We start from the raw sequence: 25332 nt of genomic DNA on the forward strand, positions 1-25332 counted from the left end.
ATAATATGACTTGCAAAAGAAATAAATTTGATGCGCCGATGGCCATCTTTGTAAACATACATGATTATATACATGATTAACGTGATATATGCAACTATGAACGAAACTAATTAATTATGACTTTACTGTGCAAATAGATTTAGTTAGATTAATACCTTTGGCGACGAGATTTTGAGGTTGTTGCTGTTGCCAACAATCCATGTTCGACCGCTATGCATGTGGCAAGAGAGCAAAAATAAAACAGAGAGAATGAAAAGGCAAAAAGGATGCACCACACACCGGAGGGGAGAAAAAGACTCATGCCGTCTCCCCTCCAAACTGAAAAATTGTTACTTTTGATTGAGATATGTTTTTTGACCTGCCATGCAAGCGCACCTGTCATGGCAAAGGCCGGATGACAAAGATCGGTCCAGGACTCAGCCCTTTCTCTGAACCTTTGGTCCCGACAATCTTATACATCCGATTCATAACCTATCCCCACCCCCAAATCCCCCAGCCTTCAGTTTCCCACTCATCAAATTACAATCACGCCCTTCGATTTACGAATGTACATCACTTACAGCATCATTAACTACCATTAACGACCAGAGAGTCAGTTCTGCAGAGGCTGAAACAACGCTTGAATCAAGCTCGCCTGAAGCCTCGTTGAATTCAACAACAGCTCCTTAGCCATATCTGATTGGATAAACAATCACAGAGCAATCAGACACTGTAGGGAACTACTGAATCAATTCAGCTTGCAGATTTACAAATCGATAGCATATCAAGATAAGAAAAACGAATTAAAATCACATACGAACCTGTAAATCTGAATCAAACATCGAAGAAGAACAAATCAAGCTGGTTTTAACTAGCTATTCAATTCAACAGCAGCTCAAAACATCTTCACAATCTAAAACCGGCATCGATATACAGATCTCTAATCAATCTACCAGAATTCAAAAGAAATCGAAAGAGAAAGCAATCCATGCAGACTGGATTTGCAGGAGTAGAACTACTCAGGACTCAGGAGGACCAATAGAGTTGTGGACAGAGAGAGGGAGAGACATTGAAGCCGTTGAAAGGTTTTAGATTCACCCAGCCTAACGTAATTTATACTAGAGATGGGATGCTATGGACGGTTAGGATTGAATTTTTGTCTTTGAAATCGAAGGCTGATATGGGAAGGGTGGTACCGGTTACCAAGCAGGACACATTAATTTGCCGCTTTAGTTGGTGGAGTGGGAATCCAGCACATGTGCGTATTAGTCTTGTACTATAATTAGGATTCACCCGCGCCAATTTTCTTAATCATGCTTCTAGAATATTGTATTTGCCACAAAAAGGCTGGCAATATTCAAAAAGTAAATAATCTAGTACCAAACCGGACATGCTTACATATAAAGAAAGATACCTGAGCTGCCTAAACCGTTGTAACAACACAAAGACAGATGTAAAGCGGTTAGAAAAAATATCGAAGCACTCTTCACTTGCATTTTTATTAAGAATTAGTAATAAAAACATTTTCACCAAAACCCCTTCAACTATTTTAAAAACACTTCCAAACGAACAATTATTTTCCCAAACCTTTAGCGTAAATATAATTTTGCATCAAAATGCAAAAGCAAGAAAACAGACTGAAAAAAGGTAACAGAAGGCAAACCTAAACCCTCACCCGACGTAACCAAACCATCTAACGGTCAACTCAGAGCAGATCTGGATGGATTCGAACCACCAACCTCTCAAAAGCCCTGTCAAGGACCCTGAGCGCTCTACCATTTTTGAGCTTACAGATCTTCGTTTCAATTGACGAGGCAAAATGAGAAACACCATCAACACCTAGTTTTTCAGTTTCTTCTTTCCAATAAGAAGTTTCCAGCACAAACAATAACTTGTCAACTCACGTTTAGCAAAAGGGAGATGTCTATTTGAATGGGGATAGAATTTAACTCGAATGAAGGAGAATTAAGCTAAGCCCCACAATTAGCCAACAATAAGAGCACTGTAAATATTACACATACTTGCCATCCATATGAGTTGAATGTCTCCAGACCGGGAGTTGAAAACCACTAGAGCGGGACACTAGTCGATCTCTAAACCCTGCTCCAAACTTGTAAACTACAAAGTATTTAACTTGGAGTGAATTACTTGTCAACTCAAATAGAGATCTAAAAAATCCTTTCCACGGGCATAAAAAAAATATTGTCCTAAGCAGAGCAACAGTCGCACAATTATTCCACAGCCCAGGAACAAAACAACCTACACTTTCTCATGCAACCCTAAACAGCATCCAACTTGTCCAAATTCAAAACGCCGCTGTTTCATTTTTACAAACAATTTACAGTGACACAAATGCTTCCAGCTAATTTTTGTTCTTTGGGGTTAAACCCCGTGGATCATAACAAGAAAGATATCATGAACTGACCAAAACAGCATACGTAAGTAATCATCATAGAAGCACAATAATAGAAACATAAAACGGATACGCGGAAATACTGTTTGAAACATAATCAAAATCAGTAAGTGTAAATCTAACAAATCCGCACACCACAATCTGATCCATTATGTATGTACCACAATTCAATAGAATCAAAATTAGGGGGGAATATTCTATCTAAACTTAACAATTGAACAGAATAAATAAATGATAATGCTAATGGGCACATGAAATAATCCTCGCAATGGATTCAATCACAAAAGGTAAATTAACTGAAACTATTACTTGCTGAGATTTAAAACTTTAAAGACCAAAGATTGTGAAGCTCAACTCGTTTCCTTGGTCACCTCAAGTTATGGGAAAAGAGACCGCAACGTAACGAAATTTGCATCTTCCCCATGACCACGCAGCTTGATTTGAGTAGAATTTCGATTAACTTGTAAATGATATGAGAGACTTCATTCTGGCTATTAGGACTCCTCGAGAAGAGAGCTTCCAGCAGCCAACCTCCCTAGAATCATCTAATTTGAATACAAGGCATGGCTTGCAACAATGGCAGCCAAAGCAACATAATTACATAATATTACAAAGAGCCATGCATTAACAGATCTCACAATATCCAGTAACAGCAATTGAGATCAAACAATAACAAAATAGGCACTTCAGGGTACAATCCCACTCTCAGCTCATAGAATTTGTAAGTACAATAATAACGAGGCAATAAACATTAATAACGAGGCAATAATCAGTACATAATGGTATCATAGGTATGCCTTTAAAAAGGAAGCCGGATAGATTTTGGAAGCGGAAATTGTTATGTAGTATGATAGAATGTGTGGAGTGTGGCATAAGTAGATTGCAAAATTACCCAGTAATTATTGGTCATGGATGGATCTTTCAATTAGAAAGTTCTATTTTGTTTGGATCAAATGTTGTAATTTGTATTCTACAATACATAGAGATTACATAACTTAATTTACCTTTAAATTAATAGAGGTGCTTTTTTTTTTCTGGATCAAATATTATATATTGTTTCGGAAAAAAAATATTATAAATTGTAATTTACAACATAAATGGAGATTAAATAACTTAATTTACCTTCAAAATAAAGGAGTTGATTGAAGAACTCCACAATTAGCAAACTGAAGAATTATTATTGTTCATTTCTACCAATCCCTAAGTTCCAAGAATATAGGTTATATCGATTGAAGGCTTCATAGTGTGTGCAAAAAATTAGATTAATCCCACATCGATTTAAGAAAACGTGAGCATGAGACCTAATTAATCGTGCACGTGATTATATGTTCCCTGTGCAAATCAATTGAAATAGGCTGTCAGATAATACCTTTGGAGGCGAGATATCGATGCATTTGTAGTTGTCCGGAATCCATGTCCGACTGTTTGCGGTTGGCGGCTAGCAAAATTGAAAGACGGAACAAAAAGACAAAGACAGAGAGCGCACACCACACCGGAGGGGAGACCCCGGGCAAAAAAAACCCATGCTGTCTCCCCTCAAAACCAAAATTTCGTTATTTTTTATTGAGATGTTTTTGACCCGCCATGCAAGCGCACCTGTCATGGCAAAGGTCGGATGACAAAGATCGGTCCAGGACTCGGCCCTTACACCGAGCCTTTCGTCCCGATATCTTATACATCCATCCAATTCAACCAATACTCCCACCCAAATCCCCACAATCTTCCGGCTACACTCATGAAATTACAATCATGACCCTCGATCAAGATTACATGTGAATCTTCTGATAGATATTCTTCAGCCACCAGGAGATCGAATCGGATCAGCAGCTGAAACGATGTCGAATACTTCTGATTTGGTTAGAGCTCCGTCTGCGAAATCTGTTTGGATACAAAAACTTACATCAATCAAAATATGTAGGAAAGCAGAAACACTAAATGTAAAATTCTTTGCAAATCATCAAAACTTACACAAAAATGCAAAAACAATAACGACTTGATACATAAATTCATATCCAGGTTAGTGAAACGAAACAAAAACATATACGAACCTGTGAATCCGAATCGAAGATCGGCGAACACAGAAGCTCGCGCAGGTGAAACCAGCTGAATTCAAAAGCAGCTCAATCCATCACCTCACAATCTCAAACCACCATCCACGCGTAGATCTCGATACGATCGATGCGAATCCAATGGAAATCGGCAGCGAAAACAATCCATGGAGCGTAAATCTGGAGAAGAAGTCGGAGGCTCATAGAGCTTTTTGGGTTTTGGTCGGGTGGGGGGGAAGATTTGGTGGCGTTGAATCTTGAATGGTTGATAAGCAGGCACCCTAACCTACTTTTATACGAGGATAAATGGACACGAACGGTTGAGATTGTTTTCGATTCATCGTGATCAACGGCTGTTATTGATGGGTTTGGTGGATTTGGCGGTGGGGAAATCACGGAGAAAACATTGCGTTATCGCAAAGCACGTTCCTCGTCATTGATCTTATCAAACACGACATGTTTATTCGGCCGCATCGATAGGTTATTTCGGTTCTAGATTATTCGATGTATCTGGGCTGGTGGGCTTGTTCTTTGGGCCTTCAGAGGCTGATATGGACCGAGCCCGAAATTACAGGCCTTGCGTATTTGCAACACCTATTCACCAAATTTTGATATCTGGACACCCACATTTTTTTTTTTTAAATTTTAATAACGTTATTGATAACACTGGTGAGAACCAGGGGTTTAGATTTAAAGTTTTTGGAGAAGAAGATGGATGTTTCCACTCGTTGTTATCTCTAGAAATAGAATGTCTAGAGATCACAACGAGTGGAACATAGCTACTCTTTCATGAATGACTAGTAACCTAGTTAGGTGTAAATGTAATTATGACTAATTTATTGTGTGACTTACTGAAGTATGATATGTTTCCAATGCTCTTGTGTTGGTTTATGAGGAAATGCTAGTTTTTGGATGTCTACTTGACCTTTTTTTCCTAAAAGGTTGTTTGTTCTTGCCACTTAATACTACTGTGTACTAGTATTCTTCTTCCCTTATAAGTGAGAAGTATTCGGTTTGATTCTCGCCAATGACGAATTTAAACCAAAATATTATGGCTAACCCATTATAAGGTTAAGTCAACTCCCTCGCTACTCAACGTATATAATATTGTATGTATTCAAATAAGCCTTTGTTCCTAGTTTGTTTATACTTAGTTCCCTTTGGTTTTGTGCTTTCGGTCTAGCTAGCTTTGCTTGGGTTGGGCTTGTTCCTTGGGCCATAAGAAACTCTAGCTGGTTTTAGTCCCTTCTAGTTAATCATTGTAAGGGCATTAACAACTCAATCCGAACTGAACTGACCGGTCCAATTCAACTTTTATCAACTTTTATGACTCTCTTGAATTGAATTGAATTTGGATAGTTGACGGATTTTGATTTTGAGAATCCATGCCAACCTATCTGTTAGTTTTGATGGTTCTTCTCCTGTCATGGGCATTTGAGTTTACCGCTTTTAGCATTCAATTTTTTAGGGTTTACATATCTTTAAAATGCTTGATATGACTAGGTTTAACGAATCAAACCAAGATGACGGTGTGGTTCAAATTTCGTTGGTGGCTAATCTAACATCTAATCTAACAAAATCTATCGTTTGACAAAAAAAAAAACAAGGATGTAAAGTTCACAATCCAATCTATGGGTAGGATGACTCAGTTTAACACACAAATTATGAAGTTGATCCAAATGAAAAATCGTTACCAAAAAGAACTACAGTTTAATCACTCAAATTAAGCGTTCATGCGCTCTTGATGATGAACATGTATGACAAAAATTTAAATAAATAAAACTTAAAAAATGAAAAGGAATTATATAAAAGGCCACTTATCCACATAGTCATTCTGCACAGACATTAGAGTATTGGCATCTGGTGCTTAATTAGTTTGTAGATGCATTGGGTTGGGTCTGGCATCACACTTTCTCCTTCTCCTTCATTTCACTTCCATGCGTCTTGTCATATGCAGGGTGGTTCGCATGGATCAGCTGGTCCTGCTTCGTCTTCGGAAGAATCTGGTTGTCTGAAAACACCCCTCCAAATCCTTCTTCATCAGACCTCGTCGCATACCCTTCCCCAAATGATTAGGACATCACATCTCTAAATACGAACATACACAAACTAATAACATTTAGCTACTAATCATAAATAAAACTCTTTTTCGACTGTCTAGCAACATAAACTGCTTACGTTGTAGACTGTCAATTTTCATAATAGTCTTCATGAATCTATCTGTGGATTCCAACAAAAGTTAAAAAACCTAGTCGAACTTTACATTAATCAGGTTGAATTTTTGCTTGAATGTACATCTAAAACCATGAAAAATATATGATGTATCAAAAAATAAGTCTGCTTGAAAGTGCTTTTAGAATAGTTAAAAACACTTTTAAATCACAAAAAACAAACAATTTTTGTGGTTCTTTCGGTTGGCAAGTCAGTGAAAAACATTTCGTCAAGAATTGCTTGATTTCTTATCATAAGTTGAACAAAACTATTTGAATGAAAACACATTCGAAAAAGAATTCATCCTCGAGTATGACTAGATAACATTACCCGCACACAAAAACTGGAAAGTTTTGAATACAAGAAGCAACGAGCGACTAACCCGGTTTTCTGATTAGGGCTTTGTGCCTTGTCCATATTGTGTTTATTATCTAGATCACTGGAAATAGTTGTGGCATGCTTTAATCCGACCCCGGAAGCAATCCGACCCAAGTTCGAAGGCGCTGAAGATTGGGTTCTGAGGGATTTTACTGCATGAATCATCTTTTGCATTCTTACAAGACTTTACAGCTTCCTATAAATACATGAGAGGAAAATTCACCACGACAAACCAGTAAATATACACGGGTGAGAAATAGTGGAAGTCCCCGATTAGGAATAGCACTATATCCGGTTCTATGGGACGCAGATCCATTTCACACCATAACACAATTACAAATAAATGGATAGTAATGAATAATGGGACACCGTACACTCCACATACTAATTAGAGACTCCAAATTGTCCTTTTCGGGTTCAGTCACTTACCCGCGCGATACACCATTAGGTCAACCTAGACCTAATAATTGAAAATTAGTAATTTTAAGATGTAACCGTTCACTTGATTTTTAACTATCATTGAGTTTTTACAATGAAGTATCATCGACCAACCATGTGGTGTTAGCATTTCTTTTTTTAAGATATCAACACCTCAACCAGCTATGTTGTGTAAGCAAAAAATAATCAAGAAAAATATGGAGGCGACACGTAGATAATTGGGTTAAAAAGACAAAATTACCCTTGAGGCACACCGGGACTCTCATGCGCATGCAACATGCAATAACGTCTCAATTAAGGTCAAAGGTGATCAAAATATTATTTATTCAAAACTCTCTCATCACTCCTCATCAAATCATCACCCACAAGGTAACTCCCAATTATTCTTTTCAAATTGGGATTAATTACCAAAATTAATTTATTAATTACCTAATTCATTGCAAGATATTATTTGGCAATCAAAGCCAAATTTCCACCATAAGTGCCACACCCTTATACATAGCCCCTCATTTCTCCAAAAACCTAAGTCCATTCTCTCCCTAAAATTTTCTAAACACTTTTTCTCTCAAATTGTAACTTCAGCATCAGAGATTCTTTTGCCAAAGTCCCCCATTCATCTTGGGCGTATGAGGCTCTTGGCCTTGATCTTAGGTGTTATTGTTTTGCAGGTGCATTTTCATCAAAGGAGAAGAAGGCGGAAACTTGCATCCACAAATTGGTGCTTTCATTGAGAGTTTGATTCACACGCTTGAAGAAAACTCTCGCATTCAAAGTTTCTCATTTATTGTTTACGTTCTTATTCCTAGAATTTTTTTATAAAATTCTTTGAATAAACGTAAAAGAAAAGTATAATGACTATAAATTCGGAAACCATAACGAAGTGGAACTTCCTACGTTCAAAGATTTGGACCAAGTGATGGAGATCAGGCAATAGCTCCACCGCAACGATCAACAAGGCTTAACACGACGAGCAGTAGAGTGGCACCACCCCCACGGCGCACTACTGTGGCAGCCACCACGGCAATGGCTCTTGGCGAGCCCAATACCTATGGTGAGCAGGACACCTCGCAGTAGTAGGCCCAAACCCATGCCACAAGGCAACCAGCCCAGCGCAAAGCAGCCTACATTCAACAGGTCCACGACATTGCAATGCCAGCTGAGGCCCAAGCAACTGCAGCAATTGGAGTAGCCCAGCACTCACGGGCCTAAGGTCAGCGCGCTCCAAAGCTAAACCTAAACCCACGCCACTGTGTAACAGCAAGCCCAAGCCGCTACCTCAGCAGCGTCGGCCCAAAGTCTGCACACGTCCACTCAATGCATGTCCCAAGTTGTCCAAGCCTAGTGTGAGCTCAGGCCCAGCGCCTACATGCGCTACACGCGGGGTAGCCCACTCCCATAGCTTTCCTAACAGCCCAAACCAATCCAAGACCAGTTTAACCGTCTCAACTTTAGATTTCTGGATCGACGATTAAACCGGGGGTATTTTCACCCTATTTCTCTGCAGATTTGACATATCCCAACTCAAATCTCACACCCAAAGTCCATTACTCAAGGAAACGCATATAGTCCAAGCTCTTCCAACCCAAATGGCAAACAACACTTGCCTCGACAAGTCATAGAGTTGATAGGCGCCCTCGGGCAATAAACGACCTTGGTGACAACTCTTGTAGCGTACCGAGATGCAACGTGCCCCAGACGAAGTGTCCCAAAGTAAGACAAGGGCAGCCACTCGACTAGTCACGAACCGAGTGTTCTAGCGGTGTACATTCCCGACTAGGCCCCCGAGATAGCGTATACTCTCGTTTTAGCACTCGGATAAGCATGCACTCTAAGTTAGGCCCACAAACGAGCATACACTCACAGTTGGGGCCACATTCCGATAATCAACATAAGCAACTTTCCAGGCGAAATGTTCATTTACGGCAAGGCCCGCAAAAAGCGTCATCCATCTCACATCAGAGTAGGAAACTCGACGGACGGAGAGAAACAGTCACTTAATCTGGCTCAAGTTTAACTAACAGTATGCAAGAAGTTCACTCGTCCGCTAGGAACATACCATATGCACCGCAGCCGTGACATGGATAAGCTGAACATATAGAAAAGCAGCCTAGCCTAGTAGACCACGACCAGGGGCAGCAGAGAGTTTCGCTACCCCCAACAAAGGCAAATTTAGGAAGAAGTAGAAAGGCTCATGACCGAGTGATTGTGCGATTTCCAATACAACAAGGTCACTGACGAGGCACTACAACGGGACGTAACCAACATAAGCAGGTCATCCTTCACGGACGAGATCGAGCAAGCAGAGCCTCCACACAAGTTCAGCATGCTGCATTTCACATCTTTTAAAGGGGATAAAGATCCGGAGAGACACCTAAAGCATTATCGAAACGCAATGATCCTCTATCGGAACAACGACGATCTCATGTGCAAGATATTCGCCATTACTCTACAAGGCAAGACGCATGATTGCTTCTACACCTTACCGCCACAATCCATTCAAAGTTTCAACGAACTTTCTTTGGTTTTCACCAAAGAATATTCATCATATCACTCGATCAAGAAGAAGTTCGACCATTTGTTCAACATCAAAAAGGACCCAAAGGAGTTGCTTCGCAACTATGTGAAGAGGTTTAAAGCAGAGAAGGTAAAGATAGTCGAATGCAACGACTCAATAGCTAGTGCAGCCTTCCAAAAAGGACTCTCAGCAGACCGCCTGCTATTCGAAGAATTGATAATGAAAGAAGATCTAACTCTGGCGTCTTTCGCTCTGGCATAGAAGCATGCATTTTGGGACGGGGCTCACCGATGCACATTCAAGGCAAGTCCAATCAATCTTGAATATGAAGTCCTTCACTACTCTGAAGGAGATTCAAGGTCTAACCAAACGAGGACCTATTCACATGTTTGATAGTATCTAAAGTAGTAATAAGCTCTACCCTCATACGAGAAAAGTTAGGGGCCCCGACTACCTGTATTCCACAGTTTAAAAGCTCTCATCGATGCGAAAACCAACTGCCAAAAATTCAAAGACTAACTTTGATGATAGTTGTTGCAACCTGGAAGCTCAAGTTATACCTTCAAATGCATGTCATTATCCTCATGACGCATTATTCCACTCAATCCAAACACGCGACAATAAAGGCGCAGACACTGGCAGATGCAAAGTTTTTTTACGAACGCAACAACTTAGCCCAAAATGCGTGCCAAGGGCAGACGAACATTAGAATGACACACTCGAAAGCAAGTTTTTTCCTCGTCGCCCCAAAAGATTTGACATAGGAGCAACATGTACCGGCAGTTGAGCACTACATCCTGCTATGCGTCACACTGTCCCAGCCAGCCTTTGCTCCATAATTCAACTTTAAAGTGTCCTAATACTGGCAGTTGAGCATCTCTTGCTGCGTGTAAACATGGCCCCAGCTCCACAGTTGCCTACCACATATTCACGCCTAGTCTAAGCAGCGCAACAGAACAACCTAACGACGCATTGGAGGCAACCGAGCACACCCTGGCCACGTCTGCTTCACCTAATGAAGACTTTTGGCATTTGCACGTCGACGACGCATCCAGCTACAAGGGCTTGGAAACAAGTGTGGTCCTTGTCACCTCAGATAAGTTCAATGCTCGAGTATGTAATCACTCTAAGCTTCAAAGCATCCAACAACGAAGCAGAGTACGAAGCCCCACTAGCAGGCATCCGAATAGCAAAAGACTTGGTGGTGAAACAGATTGCAATTCATTTTGATTCTCAGCTAATCACCAACCAAACTACTGGGGAGTACATGGCAAAACATACAAAATTAGTACAATGCCTAGAGAAGGTACGAAAGTAACTTGAGGCTTTTCAAACTTACACCATCACTCATGTTCCACGAGCAGACAACGCCCATACGGACGCGCTAGCTAGCCCAGGCTGTATCCTCGACCACCAACTCAACGCTCTATTCTGGTGAAGTATCTACACAAGCCAAGCATAAAGGCGGAGCCAGCAGTTGAGGTGTCACAGGTTAGTACAACTCCAAATTGGTAAGATTCCATTATAAACTACCTGATCAATGGCACACTCCCAATGGAAAAATTGGAGTCTAGAAAGCTCCAAACAAAGGCAGCACACTACTACATGTAGAACAACATTCTCGTTCGAAGATCCTAAGCTAGACCACATCTCTGTTGTCTAGTGTCTTCCGAAGACCTAAAGGTTCTAAGCTCAATCCATAAAGGCATTTATGGAAATCACTTCAAGGGCCGATCTTTAGCATAAAAGGTTCTTAACGTATGCTACTATTAGCCTACTATGCATCAAGACGCTAAGGAGTTAGTACAACAGTGCAACCACTGCCAACGCTACAAGCTGGTACCAACACTGCCTGTTAGTGAACTACACCTGCAGACGAGTCTTTGGCCATTCATGCAGTAGGTAATCGACTTGGTAGGGCCAATACCACTCGCTACTAGGGGTAGAGGCATGATGATCGTGCCAACTGACTACTTCACCAAGTAGGTGGAAGCAAAACCCATGACAACCACAACTTAGACGGACATAGAGCACTTCATATGAAGGAACATTATTTGCCAATTTGGCATTCCTCAATCCATCGTCATAGACAACGGCCCTCAAATCGTAGGCAAAGATTTGGCGAGTTTTTCTATAAATATGACATCAAGCAGTGCATGTCCACACCAATGTATCCCAAAGGCAATGAGCAGGCCAAAACATCCAACAAGACAATTCTCGACTACCTCAAGAAATCTCTCTCCGACATGAAGGGAAAATGGCCAGACGAACTTCCTGGATGTCTATGGGCGTATCGCACAGCCAAACGACGAGTAATCGGTAAAACTCATTTCTCTTTGGCATTTGGTTCAGAAGCAATCATTCATCCTAATGTCATCGTGCCAAGTATCAGCACTATATTGCCAAGCATTAAGCATAACAGAAAAGAGATGGCCACAAACTTAGATCTGGCAGAGGAAAAACGTGAGACGGTCATCACCACATCGTAACCTACCAGTAGCAGCTCCTCTCCAGCTACAACAAAAGGGCTAAGATCCGGCAGTTCCAGCTTGGAGATCTAGTTCTAAGAAAAGCCTTAATCACTACCCATAGAGAATGCCCCAAAAAGATGGAACCCCTACAATATGAGAAAGTACCATGCGAGACCTCTCACTACATCAGATCCCGAAGACTGAAATGGCTTGACGGGCACCACATCGCAAGCTAAGGACTATCCAGTTGTTATGCAATCTCTACCTTATAGCTAAGTTATCGTTCGTTTCACTTGTTTTTCAATGAGGAATTCAGAAGTAATTTACAACTTAGCTCGGCTGTATGCTTACAACAACTGATTACTCATGCACTTCAAAAAAAGACTACGCCCTTTTTTAGGGACTTATCGCAAGAATTGCGCCCCCTAGGACCAACGATACTCTCCATTGCGATAGGGTAAACCAATCCCCTGACACCCATCTGGGTCTGCTCTCCAGTGCGAGAGGATAGACAAATTGCTCTCCAATGTAAAAGGGTAAACCAATTTCCCAACATCCATATAGGTTTGCTCTCCAACGCGGGGGATAAACTTTACACTCTGAATATCCAGACGTGGATGAGTTGGGCTACCCTGGTATAACTAAATGCATGATGGCTTGCCAAGATTTCTAGAAGTAGCCACAATGGTCATTTTCAAGTCTTAGCTAACTGAAGGATTTTGGGTGTCTTGGCCTAATCCGTGGGGAACCGGGTTTTAAAGACAGATGAGGCATATTACGCAATATGCCTTATGGACGACTACCCTCAAACCTTAAAGCTACTACCGAGTGCACTAAGGTAAAGCTGCTATCGACTGCACTAAGGTAGCCTATAGTTTCCAGAATACTGCTTACAACTTGCCCTTCGAGCAGTAAGCCGCGCCAAACTTATACAACCGTCCATTTTTGTGAAAGGTTAAACAAGTTAGTGTGCAAATATGAAGCTTTATCCACTGCTGACATGCTACGTTGTCGATAAGATTCAAACTCTACCAAGCGCGGAATGATCATTTAGATCTACACTAATTCCTAAAGTGTTGTAATACTTGCTGCGCAACCCATGGAATTGGTTACATAAAAAGCAAGGAGTTCTCTCGGACCTTTGCTTACGAAATTCCATACAATCACATACTTTTGATACGAAAGGTTAGCGAATTTCATAACCCAAAAATCTTTAGTATGTTGTGATGCAGGCCACACAGCTCAAAGGATTAAAGAAAGCCAAGTGGTCACACGAACTCGTCTGCTTCCGTAAGTAAGGCATCTAACTGCCGACTCTATGGCTAACAACTTTGCAAAAGTTCTACTCCAACACCTACAGCTGCATAGGCTATGCGGACCTGTCTGCTTATAAAAAAGCAGCACGTCTGCCGCTAACCTAAAAATTAAAGGTTGGGTGTAAACAAAAGAATCAAAGATAAAGAAAAGCGAAGGAAGTAAGTTTATTAAATTTTCTAGCAAAATTGATAAACAAATAGCAAAGGCTGAATGAGTTCAAGCAAAACAAAAAACAATAAGGAAAACAAAGAAATCCTAAAAGCTACCTACAAGACTACTATTCAGCAGCTTGCACATCCCACGACTACTTGGTCGCCACACTTTCAGCATCAGTGACGTTCTCAGCAGTGGCATTATCTTTCACCCCCGATTGCCCCAGCCTGGGCACCAACTTCTCCGACTACTTCACCAATGGAAGCCTCAAAAGTAAAGGTAAGCAAGTCTTCTGGAAAAATAGAAAATGTCTCCAAGTGTTTCCCAGCAAACTCAAAGTTAGACAGCCTATCAAAGAGACGATCTACGTAACCCAGCTTGTAGAAATCGGCCTAACTCTGAACAAGCGAAGGCTCGAGCCTAGCCTTTTCACCCTTCAATTGCTCGCTCTCCTCGAGCAAACCAACATGAACGCACTACAGCTCATCCACTTCCTTGTTTAGATTTTCATTGATCTTCAGTGCATCTTAAAGTTCCAATAATTAGGGTTCAAGCCTATCGACGATCTTCTTGAAGTGGATTACTTGATTATAAGCAGCAATGAACTCTTCATCCTTCACGTAAGCAACAAAATGAAGCTCAGAAATGACACACTCAAGATCTGGAATTTGAGGTATGTAACAGCCAATCTCATTCTCTGCACTTTTATACTTAACTTGGATGGTGTCAAGCCTAGTCTTCAAGTCAACGATCTCTTAGCAAGTAGTCTCAAGCTACAGAGAAGTTAGGGCAGAGATATAAAACCCCTTCAAAGCGACGAGCTCAGACTCTAACTTTTAGATATTCTCGCAAAAGAATAAGCTTCAGCTGCCATAGTTTTTACCATCTCCTTAATAGCCTTGGTATCCTCTTAGTTAAGAAGCATAGACTCGATTATTAGAATCGCCCTTTTTTTGCATCATTGTAAGTAAAGCAGTTCTCCTATATTCCATCATATGTTTTGCAAATGAACTTGGGCAAACAACCCCTTTAACGTCATTAACAAGTTTCGAACATGTATCCATGTCTTCAAGCAAATCTGGTTTCAAGAGTGCACAAATCTCAGCAGCCTCCCTAGAAACAGGCTTAGTGGATTTCTCATAACTACCCATGCGAGCAGTCTTCTCTTTCTTGGTAGGCAAATTAGTCTCAGTAGCAAGGGAAGTGGGTTTTGGCGCCATTCTAGCAGCAGAGTCCACCTTATCACTTTTCACAGTAGCAAGTATCTCCAAAGGTGAACTAGACTTATCCCCTGACGGACGTTTTGGCACAAATTTTGGCACTTAGGACACGATGCAACTTCTATGCTAAGTAATTCTATCAGCAATCGTACTAGCTACCTTTGGCATGGCAGGCATCACTGACTCAGATCTAGCAGCCTTATCTTTCTTTTCCTTGAAAGAAGTCAAGTCAATCATAAGCTTATCAGTAGTAAGCGGACCCTTTCGAGCATCGAAGGAAATCTTTGGCTTTTTCTCAACTAGCATCTCTTGAGCAGGTGAGGAAGATCTTTTTTTTCCACCTTCATTCGCAGTAGGCTCCACGATAGCGATTGGACAAGCCATTGCATTCGCCTTAATCTTCTTCATCTCCTCTCTCGGGAGCAGCCCACCTTTCTCTGGCAAAGAAGACTAAGCAACCAACGTCATTCATGAAGGAAATATTTGTGAAAACTAGTTCATTTGAGTAACATCTAGACATGTAATTTATAATTAAAAGGCGGAATCATGCTTGTATGCACTCAAAAACAAAACTTTACCCATAAAATTCAAGGCCTAGTAATTGTGATGAACCAAGACTCAACTCAAATCTTAAAGAAAAGAGTTGAGAAACTTTTATACCTTTGAAGCACCTCTTTGCTTAGCAAAGGATATTCACCCATGTGAGGGCCTTCTTTCCTTAGTCTCCTTGCTCCTTGACTCCATGGATATGGATGGAGGAACTTTGCTTCTTGGCTCCATGACTTCTTGGATGGATGAAGGAATGGATTCTCCAAGTTCTCAAAATAAGGAACCTTTAAGTTTCCACACCAAGGAAAGCATTGAGGAAGAGATGAGTGACCTAGAGGAAGAAAGATTGCTAGCTATTTTCCTCTAGGGTGGCCGGCCTCCTAAGAGAAGAGATAGCTTTTTTTTCTCATCTTTTCTCTCTAGAAAACCCTTAAAGAACTTTTGGCTATAAAGTTCTATATATAGTCACTTCACTTAAGTGACAAAAAGAACCAAAGCCCATTCATTTACAATATGACCGGCCTTCTAAAGGCTTTGGGCTATTTGGGCCCTTTTGAGTCTTTAGTCATTAAGTTGTCATACAACTTAAGTTAATGGGCTTGACGGTTCTCAGCCCAATGGGCCTTGAGGTCGAATAATTACTCAAAAGCTAAAACAAACTTATTCGTTTGATTAATTAACATATTAATTAATAATAGCCATAAATAATTAAATCATTTAATTATCCTTTGTAATGACCCGTCCTAAATTTTACGGAACGAAAGGGGTATATTTTCACTTTGGTTGGGTTTTATTTGTTTTAAACTTTGTTTTATGCCTTAAATGGTGTGCCAAAGGTGAGGCCTACCCTTGATTTTGTCCCTCATCCCACTTTCCTCTCTTTCTCTTCTCCTTTTCGTGAGCTCTCTCACTCTCCCTCTCACAACACTCTCTTCCTCTCGGCTTTCTCTGAAAACAACATTTCCAAGGGCCTTCCATAACAAACAACAACAACAACCCTTCACCACCATTCTCTCCCCTTTAAGTGAACCCAGAAAACACCCTAAACTTTTCCCTTACCCTCGGCCGACACTATTCATCATCTTCTCCGATGAGTTTCTTGTTTTTCCGACGTTGGTAAGCTTATAAAAACCCTTGGGTTGTGCTTTAAGGTTAGATCGAAGCTTGTTTTAAGATGTGTATACGTGTGAATTGTAGAAAATAGCTCAAAGTAGCTTTTCCAAATTTTTCGACAAGCACCGCCTCTTTCGAGGCGTTTTCCAACCAAACCACGGTGAGTTAGCCGTCATGCAAAGTACCAATCTCTTCCTCTCGTCGAGTACTATAACTTTCATGTTTAGATCACTTGATTTGGTTGAGTAACGAAGAAGTTATGAGCCTTGGAAATCAACCTAGAAATCGGCCAAAAACTTGGCCTGAAAACGAGTCATCCCGACCTATTTGCCCTGAACCCAAACCCATTTAGGTTGAGACTTAGCCCAATTACCCTAAACCCAAATCCTTTTAAGTCTAGGCCTTGGGCTGGATTACCCAAGCCCAACCCAATTATTTGTATTTATTTATTTCTTTCTTTTTAAAAACCCAGAGGCATTCGGCTGGGCTTTCAAGCCCAATACTCTTTAAACAAAAACCCTTTGGACCCAAACCCTTTAGACCCAATTTGACCTGGTCAAAGCTGACTGTTGACTTTTGTTGACTTTTTCGGGTTTTTGTCCGGGACCCTTCTAGGCTAATTTCGACATCCTGAACCCGATTTTGATGTCCATTTTCCCAAATTCAATTGTTTAGGTAGAGTTTTATTAATTGAATCATTTATGTGCTTAAGTGCAATTATTATCGAAGATTCCAGCTTCCTAACTTGAACGGATGTGACTTCACAAGTATCTGTGAGGAGGTCATTTCTTTTTTTTATAAGTATATGCATACTTGCTAGTTTCCAGTTATACTTTGAAAAGAATTTACTACGTATGCCTTGCTTAGACTAAAATTACATGAAGTAGCAAAATGACGAAAGTTAGGGAATTATTCTGAATCCTATAGGTTCATAGGTATACGTGAGATACCATGATTATATTTTACAGCTATGATTAATTACTGTTACAAGAATTGTTGTACTGTTGTGAAATGCTAAAATAATCCTACGGGATGCGAAAGTAAGTTACTTTGTTGATTAGAATTATTGAATTGTTATGGCATGATTATATTTATGTTATCTAATCATCATTATTACACCCCGGTGTTAGTACTCGCCCTAGGACCAGGGCCAGTCCCTCACGTGTATGTTCACATCCGCACTGTTCGCTCGCTTTGGATCCAAGTTAAGTGTCAGTCCTGTCGTACAGATTGTATTAGGCAATTCCGACTTTTATGTTACCGCAATTCGACGTCAGCCTTCATGTGATCATAGTCGACATCAGCCTTCACGTGATCATAGTATAAGAGCGCATTGATTACACCCAATCATGTTCGTTTCAGAAATTATTTGTACGAACTCGTGTGTCAGCATAGGTTAATGAGCATTCGTTATGATGTGTTTACTATTTCGAGATTATGTGATTGCGGTCACCTTATGCTTACCTTGATAGTTGTACTTTATTTACTTTCTTGAGACCTTGCAGGTTACGGTAAGTATTTTCTTATTATACGTACTATGTATATTTTTGGAAACTATACTTGGTTTTATGGCGATGGATTATAATGTTTTTGAAAAGGTTTTTACAAAACGTTATTTTCTGACCCACTCAACTTTATTTTTCGCCCCTCCAGGTTTAGTAGTTGTCTTTACATGTAAACGAGGATTCTGGCAAATCTCAGGAGATGGTTATCTTCAGTGGTATGACCCTCATCCTATTTACTATATTGTCTTATGCTCTGACATCACGTGTGAAAAGGGTTTAATCCAGCTCACCCGTGAACTCTTTTGATTAGGCACTTTTAGGTTTAAAATTTATTCACATTCTTTTTCTACTACACTACACTTTATGGCTTCGTCACCCTCCAAGTGTCGACCAGTATAACTCGATTCGGAGTTCAAGTGGACATTCCGGGTCGGGGTGTGTCATCCTTACTCATTTCCGTTGTTTCTTCAATTTCTACCTTACACGGTGTACGATCCATTAGGTTCCTTTTAACGAGGCAGTGGGCGATTAGAACTCTTCAAATCGATTGTGAATTGAAACATACTTTCAATTATCCCTTTAGTGATTGTACACCTTTAGGGCTTCTACAAACCATGAGTGACACCTAGCAGTATATCATGGTTACCCAAGCTAATCAGAAGAAAAGGAGAACCTATTTAGTTTAGGATTACAATGCAATAATGTCTTTCTATAATACAATACTCTTGACCACATTGTTTGGTTTGATAGTTTATTCATGTCTACTATCCAATGTGATTCTTTTACTTATATGTTTACCTTGAATGTGATTTGGAACGACTTCCTAAATCTCATTCATACTCTGGCCAAAGATTCTTAATCATATCATAGAGTATTTTCCCTCAAACGGTTTAAAGGTTAGAGATCCCTTATTGTGCATTCACTTGCCTCCATGGCTAAGTGGCTTAACCCCAACTACGCCGTGGACTCCCTTTGACGGAGTGACTTTGACATAGTCAAAGATGAAGAACTTAACCACAAGACAACTATGATGCCTCAGGTCAAATGACTACTTTGCATTATCCCAACTATGAGTTCTCATGTGATATAAGTATGAGAACTCCTTGTTGATCGCGTTCAGTGGACTCATTCTCTATTGAGCACCTACATGCTTATCTTGATGTCAGTCATACCAATGACTCAAGATCAGTCACTCTCTTTAAGAGAATACATAACGCGTACTGATCTTAAGAGACTGTCAATGCCCAATTGGCAATCTTATGATCAGAAACGTTTAAGATATGTATACGAAAGACAATGGTCTTATGAATCTAACTTCTTTAGATCACATTCTCCCAATTACATATTCCTTGGACTTATTGTTTAAGCATATAACATTTATATGAGACGACTTTAGACAATAATCTTTGCCTTTTATATTAAACTAGATTAGTTTAACATGTGAAATATCAGTAAAGTATCATCATATGATTGGTTTTAGGGCACATTTCCAACAATTCACGGTACTCAACAGAGGAGCTCAACCCATGATGGATTTTCCCACATTTTTTTCTCTCGGACCAACAGGTAGAAGGCCTGCATGCCTATCATTCCAGCAGCCCATGAGGCTCGTAACCTCCTCATTTCTCTCAATCGCCGGCTTGGCATGTGTCAGGTCCAAGAACCCAAAGAACATAAGCCATGGTGCTCGTTTAGCACTGCGCCCCAGCGCCTCAATCCGTGGCCCCAGCCGCACAGCTGCCCTTAGCTTTAGCCACGCCGAGCAGCCCAAGTAGTGGTCATTACCACAACACCTTCTCAGCCCATGTTGAGCCGACTCTTAGCCTCTGTCAGCCGACGTGCCACATCACCCTGACAACTGCCCCACGACAACATTATCCAAGAAGAGGACAAGGAAAATTAATTTTTCTTACCTCGGTGCGGTGCCGAGAAGACAAAGAAAGCAATGAAAGACGGTCCTTTGCACGGGCAAGTGTAGAAGATTGCTAAGGGAGAGGAACAAATATCCTCTAGCTTTCTCTCTATTGTAGAACAAATTGCTCTCTAAAGTTGATTTAATCATCTACTTAAGGTAGACTTAAATAGACTTTAGAAGTAATTTATTTCTCTTTCCTAGAAGGATATAATTTCCAATTAAAAAAGGAATCTACATCAAAATAGGAAACAATATTATGTTTCCTAAAGGAAGGGAAGATCTCTACACCTGCTGCCTTTTCCTACGAGCAACCCAACATGTGTGGGGGCATTTGTGGAGCCACAAATAATCAAGAAAAATATGGAGACGACACATGGACTTTTAGGTTGAAAATACAAAATTATCCTTGAGGCACACTAGGACTTCCACGCTCATGCAACGAGCAATAACGACTCAATCAAGGTCAAAGGTGATCAAAATGGTATTCATTCAAAACCCTCTCATCACTCCTCATCAAATCCTTATCCACAAGGTAACTCCCAATTATTCTTTTCAAATTGGAATTAATTACCAAAATTAATTGATTAATTACCTAATTGATTGCAAGATATTATTTGGCATAATATCTTGCAATTAGAGCCAAATTTCCATCATAAATGACCGGTCCTTATTTCTCCAAATAGGGCCGACCACACCCTTATATATAGTTCCTCATTTCTCTAAAAACCTAAGTCCATTCTCTTCCTAAAATTCTCTGAACACTTTCTCTCTCAAATTCTAACTTTGGCATCAAAGATTCTTTGACCAAATTCCCCCATTCACCATGAGGGCGTAAAGCTCTTGACCTTAATCTTAAGTATTATTGTTTTACAGATGCATTTTCGTCAAAAAAGAAGAAAACGAAAATTTACATTCACAATGTGGTGTTACTAATTCTTTTTTTAAGACATCAATTCCTCGACCTGCCATGCAGTGTTAATAATTCTTTCTTTGACATTGTAAGTCGACCAGCCACGCGGTGTTACTAATTCTTTCGTTGACATTGTAAACCCTAATACTTCGACCTGAAATCTGATAAACTCAAAAGTTCACCGGGGCAAGTACATTTCGTAAAATTTGAGAAACATGAGATTAATTATTAAAACACAAAATATTTACATTAGCTAGATCAAGGGTAGAAATTAACCACTCAAGCCAGACTCATACACACGAATCTGGCATTTGCTCTTCATAAACAAACAGGAATACGAAAAAAAAGATTGATTAGTAGTAGAAAGTTCGAAATAGTAAATAAAACGGCACAGCATGCTGTATTTTATCTATGAAGAGGCATCGGTGTGGTGTCGTGCTTTCTCCTTCTCCTTCACTTCACTTCCCTGCGACTTGTCGTAGGCCGGATGATTCTCATGGACCAGCTGACCGTGCTCCATCTTTGGAAGGGACTGGTTTCCTCCAGATATCCCACCAAATCCTTCGTCCTCGCACCTCGAGGCATACCCCTCCCCGAAAGAATGTGACAGAAGGTCCCTGATATTTTTCTTACAAACAACATTAGTCAATAGATTAAGAGCACTAGTTTGCACTAATTTTGACACTCATATTTTTGTCATTGAGAGTGCACTCGTCCCTAAATTTTGCCCCTTTATTAATTTTATACCGTTCGCTCAACAGGTCAATAAGTTAATTACACTAGTGGATAATATGTGAAAATCAAGCGAGATATATTGGGATCAAGATAATATATATGAATCGAGACATGATCCAACATGTTATCGATATCCTCAACATGTAATCGATTTGATCAACATGTTACTAATAAATTATCAACGCCATTTCACAAACATGTTATCGATTTAATCAACATGTTGTTAATAAATTATCAACGTTATCGATACAAAGTTCGATCTTTTTCTAATCATGAATTTCAAAAAATACAAGTATGTCAAAGAAATTACACTGACCCAGTTTTCTCAGTAGGTTTCTCCTGTTGCTTGTCCATGCTACTGTTCTCACTTTCGGGCTCACTGGAAACGTCTACACTTGCAGCCTGCTTGAATCGGACTCCGGAAGCTTTCCGGCCTAAGTTTGACGGCAGCGGCGGCGTGAATATCAAAGCTGGCGGTTGGGGTCGAATTAATCTGATCGCAGTGGTCATCTTCTTCATCTTCAAACTTCTCCTGCTTTGCTATTTATACATAGAGGTTGAGATTTTTTTTTGTTATATGCACTCTTGCAGAGAAAAATCTTTGACAGCTCTAAGATTTGTCTGACTGTCGTCGGTGTTACCAGAAGCTTTGTTCTCACGTCGTGACACGTGGTGATGAGAGGACACATGTCGGATTCTGGAGAGAGGAGTGTGGTTACGTGGGCTTTCAAGTGTGCATGTCGGCACTGACATGACATTTGAAACTTGGCACATTTTTTATGCTGGGAGAAGATAAGGGATACGGATGAGCAGCACAACATGTATAGGTTTGATTGGTAGCAGGAATGCCAGCAAAGATAGATATCATACCACATTATATAAAATGCGGATGAGCCGCAAAATTTACTTCCATAAAAATATGGTTTCAAGGAATGCAAATGAAAATCGGAGGCCAGTCATCAAATGTCATCCCACAATTGGCTCAAGGTACCAAGAAGTATCACAAGCGCCTGCATCGGTTGTATTTCGAACCTATTGTCCCCTCCACGACTGTGCATAAATAGAAAACAAGAATAGCATTTTTGTACAAAATAATAAAAAAATAGCCTACGTAGGTCAAAGTTTGATCATTCATTCTTTTCACAATTAATATTACGATCGTGTAGTATTAATTGAATAAGGATTCTTTTCGGATTTTCCTGAGAATTCTCTAATCACGTTCATTCATCGTACATCGTACGGTCAGTTTTCGCCAGATACTGTTTATATTCAATTTTAAATAAAAAAAATTTACAATGATTTATGACCGCACGATGTACGATGAACGGATGTGATTGAAAGATTTCCGGAATCCACACAAATAGGACCGGAGAGGATCCTCATTCGTATTAATTTTCACTTTTAAACGAATTAGTTTTTTTACTTTTAATATATATAAGATGGAGGTCATAGGTTCCTCTTTTGTAAATGAGAGGTTTTAGGTTCGATTCTCCCTAAAGGAAAAACTGAACCACATTATTATGATTTGCCCCTTGTGAAGCTTAGCCCACTCCCACACTCCTCATATAATATCGTTTCAAAAATATATATATAAGATGAGGGAGTATCGTTGTTCAATCCATGGGATAAAAAGGCCCAATATTTCCTAGCCCAGAACGCAGCCCATAGCCTCCACTATTTACAACTATGGACTACCGCCAACTGGACTCATTAAATCGAACAGAAAGTTTTGGTTACATTGCCTTGTGTCACCGTAGTGTTCCAAGTGTAAACAGAACTAAGAACTTCCGTAAAACAGACGAGTCATGGTGTCACTATAGTGTTTCAAGTTAATTATATCATGTCATATCGTTTTTTGCCACTAAAAAATGTAGATTCTCTTACACGACATTTGAAAGTTGTATGTAAGTTCTCCTCCTTCACAAGATTAAGTTGGTCGACCACAAAAGTAACCTTCTCATAATAATTGGAACATCTTAAAACTAAATGGGATCATACAAAGACGTCAAGTGATCAAGTAACTTGGTGGAAATTTTTACGCTCAAGTTATATAAAGTAAGACTCTCTATAAACTCTTTATTACCTCGCAGTTTAACGTCAATTCTCATGCTAACATTAAAAACATTATGTTAAAAACATGATATGACAGAAAATCTATGGAAATATTCACTTTTGAAAGAGTCACAGCATTTCTCTAATAACTTTTATGCAGCAAAATAGTAGTGCCACAATATTTGGGTTACCAAATTTACAAGAATGACAGGAAATTATATGACATGCTGTGTGGACATTCCATGAAATAAATCCAAGACATGAAATTCAACTAAATTTGCAGTGGATTCAAACATATGATGATATTGTCGACGACAACCTTTTAGTCTTTTTCTTTCGGCAGTAGTAAGTAAATATGAGTCATGATCCAGTCAGCCAATGCACATCGACGATGAATAGGAAAAGGTAAACGGTCAAGATGGAAGAGATGTACAGAAGAAGATGAAAGTGAACAATAATGAATTTCTAACCGTTCGATTTTCGGTTGAACGAACAAATTAAAGAGTCCGGAGAATCCAAATGAAAGGAAAGCAGGGAGGATCGTACAGGAATATCTCCCCAGAGAGAAGAGGGTGGGACCACCCGACCGTTGCAGCATGAATGATGTCATCTGACCACATTCTAAAATCCAGCCCTGATAAAATCACCACCCAAAAAAACCTCAAATATTTGAGTGGTCAATAGTGATAGTGAAAAAGTGAAGCAAGACAGCTTCTTTTCAGCTCTGTTTCGAGTGGGAAACTTCCGCGCAATCATAACGCAGAATCGCTTGTTTTTCAACCCTATCATATTCATATTCACACGATGCAACACGTGTGATTGAGTTCAAATACAATCGTTTTTACATGGAAATTGTTCTTCTAGTTGAACTAACAATAGTTACATTACAGTTTACCATCTCGTCTCGTCTCTAGTCTATTTGGTTGTTCGCTCTAATGAAGTTCGTACGTAGTTTGAGGAAACCTCGATATTATAAGTGAGTTTTTGAGGAGATCAGTCTCCTTCAAGTTGCACCTTTAGCTTGTATTGGACTAGTACCTTTAGAGCCACTTGTAGCGTAGGAAGATCTTTCTGGGCAATATGCAACTTAATCTCCTTAAATGAACAATAATTATCTAAGTGCATCTTTATCTCTAAACTGAATAGTCTAACCAATTCGTATTAAAATATTAGTATTTTTTATTTTATAAAATAATAAAAGATAACTTTGTTTTTAATTTCGGATAATAATAAAAGATTGGTTAAAAGTATTTGAAAATATTGAAATGTAATGTGAAGTGGAAGAATATTGGTAGGTATTTATAGAAAAAAAAATTATAATTTTTTATATTTTAATTAGTTTTTTAATAATTTAAATTGTGGATGACGTCATGATGATGTCAGCCTTATGTCACATAACAGGGCGCTGGG

General features: G+C 39.7%; 1 protein-coding gene and 1 long non-coding RNA gene across 3 annotated transcripts; both read right to left on the reverse strand.

The window, feature by feature from the left end:
• Positions 1 to 319: 319 nt before the first annotated feature.
• Positions 320 to 4724, reverse strand: LOC103960822. 2 transcript variants are annotated; one of them, XR_669324.3, is made up of 3 exons: positions 4441 to 4724; positions 801 to 4270; positions 320 to 675 (listed from the first exon to the last, which is right to left on the reverse strand). It is a non-coding gene; the product is annotated as an uncharacterized LOC103960822 (long non-coding RNA). The 2 variants fall into 2 exon arrangements; XR_007260192.1 differs by having other exon boundaries at positions 320 to 709.
• Positions 4725 to 21340: 16616 nt separating this feature from the next.
• LOC103960823 lies at positions 21341 to 22395 on the reverse strand. Its single transcript, XM_009373313.3, has 2 exons — positions 22187 to 22395; positions 21341 to 21752 (listed from the first exon to the last, which is right to left on the reverse strand). Exons 1-2 carry the CDS (start codon positions 22387 to 22389, stop codon positions 21545 to 21547), a joined length of 411 nt encoding a protein of 136 aa, XP_009371588.1. The 5' UTR covers positions 22390 to 22395; the 3' UTR covers positions 21341 to 21544.
• Positions 22396 to 25332: the final 2937 nt, after the last annotated feature.

Source organism: the organism of the source record quoted next, unplaced genomic scaffold (genome assembly GCF_019419815.1).
Source record: "Pyrus x bretschneideri cultivar Hongxiangsu unplaced genomic scaffold, Pyrus_bretschneideri_v1 Contig1, whole genome shotgun sequence".
Classification (NCBI taxonomy): Eukaryota; Viridiplantae; Streptophyta; class Magnoliopsida; order Rosales; family Rosaceae; genus Pyrus; species Pyrus x bretschneideri.

Coding starts and splice junctions, on each gene's coding strand:
- LOC103960823 (XM_009373313.3), bottom strand. CDS start 22,389: ATGAAGAAGATGACCACTGCGATCAGATTAATTCGACCCCAACCGCCA. Junction 21,753..22,186: donor AAACCTACTGAGAAAACTGG/GTCAGTGTAATT, acceptor GAAAAATATCAG/GGACCTTCTGTCACATTCTT.